Source organism: Oratosquilla oratoria, chromosome 28 (assembly GCF_046742065.1).
Source record: "Oratosquilla oratoria isolate Oo_2021 chromosome 28, ASM4674206v1, whole genome shotgun sequence".
NCBI classification, from domain to species: Eukaryota; Metazoa; Arthropoda; class Malacostraca; order Stomatopoda; family Squillidae; genus Oratosquilla; species Oratosquilla oratoria.
This window is the reverse complement of record NC_134804.1, coordinates 4,290,424-4,302,507: the sequence shown is the minus strand read 5'-3', so window position 1 is coordinate 4,302,507 and position 12,084 is coordinate 4,290,424. Positions and strand designations below refer to the sequence as shown.

Here is a 12,084-nt window from a genome sequence, read left to right as displayed (position 1 = left end):
TTAATAAATGCTTAGTATAATCTAACATTTTTGAATGCTTGCCCTCTTTCCAAGAACCCATATTTAGGGGCACATAAATCACCACAAACTTTCTACTTTTTATGTCGTCTTCAACTTTTATCATGGTCATTTCCACGCTGTTTTTACCCTCAGTAACCTTCATCACATTTAAGTTTTTCTTGGCCAAGAACATCATTCCTCTGCCCTTTAATTCACCAACGTAAGTAAACAACAACTCTACATTCTGGTGGCCCAGTGTGGGCTACAAAGGAGGAACTCTACCATTCCTCTGAAGCAACAACTCTATGACAGAAATCCATCATATCCAGAGATGTCCCAAGAGAATGGAAGCTAGCTAACGTTACTCCCATATTCAAAAAAGGTGACAAAAAGAAACCAAATAACTATAGGCCTATAAGTTTGACTTCAGTCGTAGGAAAAATAATGGAAACTATCATCAGAGATGCTATCAAACATCATTTAGAAAGTAACCATTTGATAAATGATAGCCAGCATGGTTTCAGACGGAAACGTTCTTGTGTGACTAACTTACTCGAATTCTACAACACAGGTATCTCGAATTATGACAAAAGAAACAATATAGATTTAATATATCTAGACTTTGCAAAAGCTTTTGATACCGTCCCACATGAAAGACTACATACTAAATTAGCTTCACACAGAATAAGTGGTAGCCTATTAAGTTGGACTAGTAATTGGTTGAATGATCGAAAACAGAGAGTTGTTTTAAATGGAAAAACTTCTAGATGGAAAAATGTTACAAGTGGAGTTCCTCAGGGTTCTGTTCTTGGGCCACTTCTATTCATAATATATATAAATGATATAGACCATGGACCAAAATCTACTGTTTCCAAATTTGCTGATGATACAAAACTGTGCAGAATGGCAAATGATCACTTAAATCAATTAGATATTCAAGAAGATTTAGATAAATCACAGCAATGGTCTGAAAAGTGGCTAATGAAATTTAACACAAGTAAATGCAAGGTAATGCACATAGGTAAAAATAACAGTAAGTACGATTACAAGTTATTTGGAAATTCATTAACAAAAGTGGATAGTGAAAAAGATCTCGGTGTAATTATCAGTAACGATCTCAAATCATCCAAGCCTCTGAGAAAGCAAATAAGATTCTAGGACTGATTGCACGATCTTTTGATTTCAAAAGTCCATCACTCGTTAACAAGCTATATAAATTGTTAGTTTGTCCACATTTCGAATATGCTGTTTCCATATGGTCACCAAATCTCATTAAAGACATTGACAGACTGGAAAAAGTACAACGGCGAGCCACAAAACTGATTCCAAATATAAAGAATAAATCATACAAAAATCGACTAAAACATATGAATCTGTTTTCCCTATAAAAGTGTAGACTCAGAGGTGACTTGATACAGGTCTTTAAAATTCTAAAGGTAATTGACAACATCAAAAGTGACAAAATTTTCACACTGAATGAGAATCAGACAAGAAACAATGGTCTCAAACTGTCCAGAAATAGATTCAATTTGGAAGTAGGTAGAAACAACTTCACCAACTGTGTAGTTAATGAATGGAATAAACTTCCTGCACAGGTAGTGCAATGTAGTTCAGTTCAAAGCTTTAAAAATCATTTAGATAAACACCTAAGCAAGATGCTGTAATGATTTCAATTTATATTGTTTTTGTTTTGTTATCATTTGTCTTTTTATTTTCATTTATTAGTTATATGTCAATTCATTATTATTTACTATTTACCTGTTTGTTTATTATCAAACTATACCTCTGCATTTATCTATGTATTTTATTTGTTATTTATATTTACATTATTGTAGTTTTTATATATTATGATTTTTTTCGCATCCAACCTAGATGTGGACCAAAAGGTCTCCTGTTGGCATGCTCCACCTTTGTAATCCTTTGACAGCGGCTCCATTTGAACATAGCCATCTCCCAGCGTTACCAATCTTCACCAAAATCTAGCATCACCATGAGTCACAAACCCCTCCCCCCTGCATTGGCAAGGATCATTATGGGGCAACCCCTCTTAGCAGCATTGCCCACTATCCTACTGCGAAGCAGAGTCATACCTCTACGCTGTGCATCCTCCAGCATCTACAATGAGGAAATCCCCTTCCAAGGCATTCCTCCATCATCTATGACAAGGAAATCCCCCTCTGAGGCATTCCTCCGACATGTACGATGAGGAAATCCCCCTCTGAGGCATTCCTCCGACATGTACGATGAGGAAATCCCCCTCCAAGGCATTCCTGCAGCATCTACGATGAGGAAATCCCCGCTGAGGCACTATCTAGCATCCACAATGCCCACCGCCTCCATGTCAACACTATGCCCCTCACCCAGCATCTTATACAAGCCAGTGCTCCAATGACCTGCCCAATTCATGCATCTAACTGTGCAAGATCTCCACTTTCATTTCCCATATTTTACCATTTTATATATGTATACTTTTGTTTCACATATTTTTTTAACTTGCCAAACCAATACACTACTAATTACTCCCCCTGTTTCCAGCACTGCATCTTCCCACTGATCCACCCACTGCAGCACCTTCAACTATTTTTCTGTTCTCATTATCACCAAGGAACAACACAGTCCTGACCTATTTGTCCCATAATTTTGTACATGAATGTGTCCAAACCCCTCTCTGACTTGACATACTGACCCAGTGCATGAAGCTGCTCTACACTTGCTTCAGATACACCAGACATGTCCCCCTCCTTCTAACAACTCTTCAGAAAATTCACCTGCTACTCAAAACAACATGACAACACAAAACCTTATCACCATAGTCAAGGATGAGACAACATTACCTCTCATTAAAGGCAAGAACATGATTCTACACAATTTCCTCTCTGAGGTTGAATCAGAGATAACACGAAGAAATGTCACAGATGACAAGGGCAAAATAAGCATCTTAACATCCAGAATAGATAAGAATAACACATTAGCTGGTGATGTCATTCGGTCTGATTTATATGAGGAAACCAAAAACTATCAGGAATTCGTAGAACACTTTAAAAAGTCCTTTGCTGCATCTGAGCCACTTGGAGCACTTTCTCCTTATACTCTTTGGCAAAAACTTACAATCATGGCCCACACAACACAAAAGAAAAAATGGTCAAAGTCGCTTCAACATTTAAAAGTGAACTCGGAGAAAGCCTCAAAAACTTGACTGGGTCTCAGAAAAATATCATTGGAACACAGTCTCACTCTGACATACTTTCAACTACTCTCCCAATTACATCCAGACACTCCAAAAAGTTAGCACATTTCCATTCACACCAGAAATGGCGGAAGTTATGAGCAAACACTTCAAGTCTGTTTTCACTAGAGAAAAAAATGCAACATTGGGATGAAGGGAGAAAAAAAAAAACACACGAGGGAGATAAGAGTAACACGGAAAGAAATAATGGATCAAATAATGAACCTTGAAGTTAGGAAATTGCATGGCCTGGATGGAATAGCAAATTGGATATATTAAGAATGTAAAGAAAAACTAACAGATGGAATATATAACATAAGTTGCTCACTCAAAGAATGGAAAATACCAGAAGACTGGAAAAATGCTGATATTAAACCAGTTTTTAAAGGAGGAAATAAGACCCAACAAATTACAGACCAGTTTCCATCACAAGCACAGTAGCTAAAATATATGAAAAAGTTATAAAAAATAGATGGATAAAACATCTGGAGGAGAACAAGATCTTAAATCCGAGACAATTTGGATTTGGACAAGGAAGATCATGTACCACAAATCAGATCCATTTTTACTCAAGACTGCTGGACATAATACAAGGGACAAATGGGCTGATTGTGCATTCTAGATCTACAAAGAGCTTTTGATAAAGTCCCTCACAAAAAACTATTAAGAAAACTGGAAACCATAAGAGGGATACAAGGGAAACTACTGAAATGGATGGAGGACTTTTTGCATGGAAGAAAAATGAGAGTAGTGTTCAGAGATAAGAGTTCTACTTGGGAAGAGGTAATTAGTGGAGTTCAACAAGGATTAGCGTTGGCTCCAATAATGTTTGCTATTTATGTAAATGACATGAATGAGGGTATGGAATGTTACATGAACTTCTTTGTAGATGAAAAAAAAATTGTTAAAGAAAGTGAATACTGAAGTGGACTGTGACTCACTACAGAGAGATCTGAACAGGGTTTGGGAATGGAGTCAGAAGTGGGAAGTGGACTTCAACATAAAGAAATGTAACACAATGAAATTTGAAGAAAAAAAAGTATATCAGGGCAGTATAGAATTGGTGAAAAATAAGTAAAGAAAGTGGGATCTGAAAAAGACCTGGAGGTGATCATAACAAAAGATAATTCCCCTGAGAAACATATAAACGAAATTGTTGGTGAAACCACAATATCGGGGAAACCACAAGATCAATAAAATTGGATTTTATTTGGATGTAGAAATGGTAAAGAAAATACTAGTCACACTGATAAGGCCAAAATTGGAGTATGCAGCAACACTATGGTCACCCAGTACTAAAAAGAATACAAGGAAAATTGAGAAAATCCAGAGAGCAACAAAGATGGCCCCAACACTAAAAAAAATGTCATATGAAGAAAGATTGTCAAAACTAGAATGCTAACTCAGGAACAAAGATGAGAAAGAGGTGACTTGTTGACCATCTACAGAATTTTGAAAGGTGTAGAAATCCTTGACAGAGGTTATTTACTAAATTGGGATAAGAGAAATACAAGAGGACATAGAAAATCAAAAAGGACAGTTATAGAAGAGACGTGAAAAAAAAAAGACTTTACCCACAGTGGTGGATATATGGAACATACTAGACGAAACAATAATGTGTGCAAAAACAGTACACGAATTTAAGGGCAAACTAGATATGGTGAGATACAGAGATGGTACACCACACGCATAGCTCCCCTTCCCATGAGATACAACTAGGTAAATACTAGGCATCACACTAGGCAAATTCTCCAGGGAATTCTCTGACATGGACAAAGCTATCACTCAGATACAGAGCCAGTCAGTACTCATCACACCAACCCACACAATAGCCCAGGTCACATGGTCCCCTTCACATAACGAGATCAAGACATACATCTTGCATGCAATATCACTCACACCAATGCTCTCCTTCAAGAACACAAATGTTCTGTACACACTGCCACAAACTAGGACACTTCGTTAACACGTGTTACCACAGATACCCGTCACAACCAGACAAACATTGCGATCGTCACAGTACATGCTTTCATATGAGAACAGCTTTCCCCACAGATGAAAAAACAGGTGTGCAAAAACAATACAAGAATTTAAGAGCAAACTGGATATGGAGAGATACAAAGACAAGACACCACGAGCTTAGCTCCCCTTCCCAAAAGATACTAGGTAAATAGTTGTATTTACCTAGTTGTATCTTATGGGAAGGGGAGCTATGCTCATGGTGTCCCATCTCTGTATCTTGAAGTATCTAAATTGTTCTTAAAGTCGTGTATGGTTTTTGCACACTATAGTTTTGTCCAGTTTGTTCCATACATCTACCACCCTGTAAGGAAAGCTGTTCTTTTTCAGGTCTCTTCTATTACTGTCCTTTTTGAGTTTTTTTTTCCATGTTCTCGTGTTTTCTTATCCCAATTTAGTAAGTCTTCTCTATCAAGGACTTCTGTACCTCTCATGATTCTATAGATGGTCAGCAAGTTTCCTCTTTCTCTTCTTTGTTCCAGGGTTGGTAACTCTTAGTTTTGACAGTCTTTGTATGGCAGTTCTGAAAGTGTGGGGGCCATCTTCATAGTTGCTCTTTGGATTTTTTCAATTTTCCTTATACTCTTTTTGGTGCTGGGTGACCATAGTGTTGCTGTGTACTCCAGTCTTGGTCTTATCAGTGTGACTAGCAGAGGTGGGCGTTCCGAACAAATGTTCGCGAACCTTTATCCACGGATTTGTTCAGACCAGCAAAATCTGGGATTTGGGTTCGGAGGTTTGGATTTGGACCGACGTCAAAAAAGATTCAGACTTCCAGGTTCGGAACGTCTTTTTTTCGCGAATCCAAACCTCCGTATCCCGGAGAAAATTCGAAAAAACGAAGACGACCAAACATTGGTTTTCAACTTTTCTGCGGCATAGAGATGTGGTGACGCCTATGTTTCTGTAACAACTAGAGACGTCTTTGACCATTAGCATTGTGTTTTACTTTATCGCTTCTCTCTATTTCTATTTCAGTATTTACCTAGTTGTATTTACCTAGTTGTATTTTGCGGGAAGGGGAGCTATGCTCGTGATGTCCCGCCTTTGTATCTTGCAGTGTCTAGTTTGTTTTTAAACTCATGAATGGTTTTTGCGCATACTATTCCATTGTCCAGTTTGTTCCAAGTGTCCAAAACTCTATGAGGAAAACTGTTTTTCTTCAGTTCTCTTCTATAGCTATGTTTTTTTATTTTCTTTCCATGTCCTCTTGTGTTTCTTTTGTCCCAGTTAAGTAAGCTCTCACTATCGAGTACCTCTGTGCCTTTCATGATTCTGTAGATGGTCAATAGGTCACCTCTCTCTCTTCTTTGCTCCAGTGTCGGTAACTCCAGTTTAGCCAATCTCTCTTCGTATGATAGGTTTGCAAGTGCAGGTGCCATTTTTGTAGCTGTGTAAGTGTAAGTGTGTAAGTGTAAGTGTAAGTGTGTGTGTGTGTGTGTCTCAAATGACCACTGCTCGAAATGTGCTCGATATGCAAGCCTGTGTGACTGTGTGTAGTAATGCGAAACAAAGACTAGTAGTACTGCCTGGACTGCCCTTCTTTGAACTTGGAAATGTACTCGTGGTGTTTAACTCGTTGCTTTATCTGTACCACACAGACTCGTCATGTTGTGACCACAGCTGGCTGCCAGCCAATCAGAACGCTTGTTAGTGACGCGCAGCCACCGCGCATGCGCCGGTGACTGCAGCAGCCAATCAGAGCGCTTGTTTAGTGTTTACAAATCTGCACAGTGCAGACTTTCTTGTCACCGCATCCCATAAGTTACAATTTAGTTAAACAGTGCTACAATAGTCAGACACTCTTCAACCATTGCACTGACAACACTCTGGAGAGGACACCCAAGGAGGCTAGACCACTCTACTCACATCACACTCACCGCTGACAATGGATAAGTACATGACATCCACATCGAGGTCGAGAAACCCAAGTGCTCAGTCTGACACACCAAGGTCCACGAACCCAAGCGGCCTCGCTGAGAGTGAATCTGACGCCAGCGATATCCAACTGCCAGAGTTTTCGAGACTGGAGCTGATGCCTGGCACAAGTCGAGCCGAGGACATGGACATTGCCGACACCGAGGCCGAGCAAGCCGAGGGAGGTCACGGTTCCAGGAGGGAATGGGACCTCTACAGAGACTGGGACATTCTCAAGCCCTTCTTCAAGTGTGGTGTCAGCAGGGACGCTGGGTTTGCCCTCTGCGCCAAGAAAAATTGCACTGCGAGGCTGAAGCTTCAGAATGACACCAACAGCAACTTAAAGAACCATTATGCCACCAAGCACCCTTTAGATAGTCCTGCCTTAAAAGCAGCCTTAGATGGCAGCAGCAAACGTGGCCGCTCTGCTTCTGGTGGTGGTCGGGATGCCAAAAGCCTCAGGTAGGGCTGTATTGAGGAGACTATGGCTGAGAGGTTTGACCAGCAGAATGCCCTTGACATGTTTTATGAGGTAAGTTTTACTTTTAAAAGTTCTACTGTTTTAGTATGAAAATAATTTAATAGATTAATTAACTTTAATAAATAAAAATAATTTATAACAAAAATTTAACTTCAAATACTCGCACATCTTTTTTATGTTTCAGTGGATTATCCGCGACATGCTGCCCACCATAACAACAGAGTCAGAGGCGCTCAGGGCCTTCCTCAATTACCTGAACCCTCAGTTCAAGCTGCCATCCAGGAAAAAGCTTGACGACGACATCAAGCATATGAGCGCCAGGGCCAAAAATGAGCTCACCCAGATCATGTCCAAGCAGGACTACCTGGCCACCACTACCGACAGCTGGTCGAGCCACAACCGGGCCTTCATAGGCTCCACAGTCTCGTGGTTGGATAAGGCCACCCTGGAGAGGACGACAGCAGTCTTGGGCATGAAGGAGGTGAAGGAGAGCCAGACAGCCGAGTACTTGGCGAGGTCTTTGAGCAAGCTACATGAGGACTTCAGCATCAGCAGCAAGATTCTCTGCACGATCACAGACAATGGCACAAACTATGTAAGTGCCTTTGTCAACTTTGCACAAGAGGACGTCGTCATACAACCTGGCGAGGACAAGCCTGACGAAGAGCTGGCTGACGAGCCTCAGGTCATATCTATGGAGGAGGCCCTGGACCAGGCTGACAAAGCTGAGGTTAGCCTGCCTAAACACCAGAGGTGTGGTGCACACACTCTGAACCTCCTGGCATCTGAAGATGTTTCCAAAGTGAGTATAATAACTTTATTTTTTTAAATTTAATAAACTAATAATTTATAAATATTAAATGATTTATTGTTCTTTTGGTAAAAACTAAAAAGATGTAAATTATTTTTTTTTTTTAATTTGTGAATTGTAATAAAATATTAAATAATAAATATTATTTTTTCAGGTCCCACAATGGAACCATGGTGGCAGGAATATCTTCAGAAGGTCGGCTGCCAAGGCGCAGTCTTTGTGGAATGCCCAGGGCCGCCAAACTGTCGCAGCCAACGAGATAGAGGATGCTATCGGCAAAAAACTTAAAGTCCCTGGCGCGACGAGGTGGAACTCCAGCTATGACAGCTATAAGATGCTTTCTGGCCTTCTGCAGGACCTGGACACCCGTAAAAAGATCAATGATCTCTGTACCAGCATGCGCCCCAACCCGATCCCCGCCTTTGTTGACGAGGACAACGAGGTCATCGCCAAGTACATCAAAGTTATGGCCCCAGTTGCCAATGCTTTGGACAAAATGCAGTCAGACCAGCATGCCTACATGGGGAACTTCCTTCCCAACTTGATGGTGCTCCAGAGGGACTTGAACCTGCTTAGGGATGACAACAGCATCAAGCATGCCAAGCCCCTCGTCACCTACCTCCTGGGGACACAGGAGCACCATGGCAGAGACAAAAAGGGCTTCACTGAAAGGTAGATATTTTTAATATTTTAATATAATATAATAATAATAATAATATAATATAATTATATAAATAATAAAATAATATAATCTTTTATAGTAATTGAAAAAAAAAAAAATCATTAATCAATAATTAAATTAATTCATATCTTAATCTTTTCAGGTTTCAACACATGTTTGAGGACCAGGAGAAGCTCCTTGCGACTGCCTTCCACCCCAGGTTCTGTCTAAAGATGGTCAAGTACATATGCAGGACAAATCCTGACTTGTACAACCTGGTGAGAGACAAGATGGTGTCGGACCTTGTGGCCCAAATCAGGTCCAAGGAGGGGGATGTGGCCTCCGCCTCCAGCCAGCCCACCTCCAGGCCACAGTCTGTGGCCAGCCACACCAGCGAGCATGACGAGTTTGCCTTCCTTCTTGAGGACGAGGAGGAGCCTGTGGTGGTGGCCAACCTGGAGGAGGAGGTCAGCAAGGAAGTAGACACTTGGGGGCGCCATTCTCGGCACAAGCATCATGAAGATCTCCTCAGCAAACTTCCCCATGGAGCACAGGCAGCACTGGGTGAACTGTTTCATCAAGTATAACACTCCCCTGCCCTCGTCTGCCTCAGCTGAACGACTCTTCAGCTTCGGCTCGGACATTTTGAGGCCAAAGCGAGCCTCTCTGACCAATCTAAACTTTGAGAACCTGACCTTCTTGAAGGGAAACTTGAAATTGGTTAAGAGGGAGAGAGGGCCGACAAGTTAGAGTGAATCTGTGAAGAGTGAAGACTGAAGTGTTGTGAATTTTTGTTTTAAATGTTTTTACTGTTTTGTTTTGTGAACTTTTATTTTTACTGTCTTGTATTAATAATTTGTTTTTCTAGTAATTTGTTTAATAAGTAATGTAGATATCTTAAACACTTTTTTTAATCGGAAAGCTTTAAATTTAGATTTGGAGATTCAGAATGAGTAAAATTTAGGTTTGGAAATGTTCAGAAGGTATCAGAATTAAGGTTTGGAAATGTTCAGAAGGTATCAGAATTAAGGTTTGCTTTGCTATCTTTTAAAGATTCGGAGGTACGCGGACAAATGTTCGGAATAAATGTTCGCACCGAAATTTTGAAAATCGGGTTCGCTATTCGGAGGTTCGGAACCCAAAACCGGCGAAAATTCGGGTTCGGATTCGGAACCCAAAAAAAGGTTTGCGCGCCCACCTCTGGTGACTAGTATTTTCTTTACCATTTCTTCATCCAACTAAATGCCACTTTTATTGACCTCAGCAAGTTTTAGGTTTCTCCAACAATTTTGTTTATCAGAGGACGTGTCCTTTGTGATGATTACTCCGAGGTCTTTTTCAAGTCCCACTTTCTTTACATACTTTTCACTTATTTGATATTGTCCTGATATCCTATTTTTACTTTTTCCAAAATCTGTTATACTACAGGTCTTGATGTTGAAGTCCACTTCCACTTCTGACTCCATTCCCAAATTTTGTTCAGATCTCTGCAAAAACTCAGTCTATTTCAATGCTGACTTTTCTCAACAATTTTGTGACATCAACAAAGAAGTTCATGTAACTGTCCACACCCTCATCCATGTCATTTTGTCATTTACATAAATAGCAAACATTATTGGAGCCAGTACTGATCCCTGTGAAGTCCACTAATCACCTCTTCCCAAGTAGAACCTTTATCTCCGAGCACTACTCTCATTTTTCTTCCATGCAGGAAATCCTCCATCCATTCAAGTAGTTTACCTTGTACTCTGATGGTTTTCAGTTTTCCAAATAATTATCTATGTGGGACTTTATCTAAAGCTTTTTGTAGATCTAGGAAAGTACAATCAGCCTATCTATCCCTTTCCTGAGTGATTGTTGCCATGTGCTGCTAGCACAGAGGCAACACAGACAAGATCCCCAGATCGCTTTCCTAGACATTCACATAACACTTCTGCAAGACATTCATGTAACACATCTTGTGCAAGGCATTCATGTAACACATCTCCTCTGTGACTACAGAATACAAAGATTCAGTGCATACCAAGGACAGTTACTCCATACCTAGATATTTAATCATCAACTCTTCTGGTACATACCCTGGATATCCCAGATGTATCCTCCCATTCCTTAACTTTCAATGCTATTTCTAGCAATACCAAAGTGACAATCTTTCTTGACACAGGTTCCCCACTTAACATGTCAGTATAGTTTCCACAAATTCTGCACTGAAAACATGTCACCATTTTGGAACCCCCTGATGTCAATCTTTGCAATGTAGACTCTGTACTATTCTCTGTCATTGGTAAATTCTCCCTAGACTTTAGCTTTGAAGATGAGTGCCCTTCCATTCCAGTTATCACATACATAGCTGATATTTACTTTCCTGCTGATATCCTCATAGGCTTAACATTGATGAAGCAACATAACATAATCATTTACCCTGCTCAAAATGGCATCATTTATGCAAATCATTTCCTCCCAGCAGTGCCATCAGCAACTTCCCACAAAACCAACCACATCGATGTGGCTGAGCAGGTAGAACATGATTTAAATATCAGTTAAGACTAGCCCCCCCCCCATTCAGATTCACTCTGCTTCATCACATGAAGATGCACCAGCTGTTAACATAAATGGCATAAACGAGCCATCTTACATCTCACCCTGACGACCGACGCCCCATTCGACGTAAGAAAGACTTCCCCACAGACTCAGACTATACACCCTTCATAGACAGTCAGACAAAACTCATAATGCATAATCTCAAGCACTCATCTGCCTGTGGCCCTGATAACATAAGCAACATCCACCTAAAACACATTGGACCACAAGGTATACACGCACTCACAAACATTGCAAACTACAGCTATTCACACAACACTATACCCGACATCTGGAAGCATGGTAAAATAATCACCATTCCAAAACCGAACAAAGACCCAACAATCCCAACATCGCACCGCCCAATCACACTTCTCTGCACCCCCTCT

At 40.5% G+C, this 12,084-nt stretch overlaps 2 protein-coding genes across 5 annotated transcripts in view; both read left to right on the top strand.

Moving 5' to 3' along the window:
- Nucleotides 1–12,084, top strand: part of LOC143040226 (uncharacterized) — a 134,412-nt gene that overhangs the window by 35,880 nt on the left and 86,448 nt on the right. The gene's annotated exons all lie outside the window — the stretch shown is intronic.
- On the top strand, nucleotides 7,556–9,703 carry LOC143040227 (uncharacterized). The gene is made up of 4 exons (XM_076210934.1): nucleotides 7,556–7,694; nucleotides 7,828–8,445; nucleotides 8,609–9,126; nucleotides 9,279–9,703. The coding sequence occupies exons 1-4, from the start codon at nucleotides 7,647–7,649 to the stop codon at nucleotides 9,700–9,702; spliced, it is 1,608 nt and encodes a 535-aa protein (XP_076067049.1). The 5' UTR covers nucleotides 7,556–7,646; the 3' UTR covers nucleotide 9,703.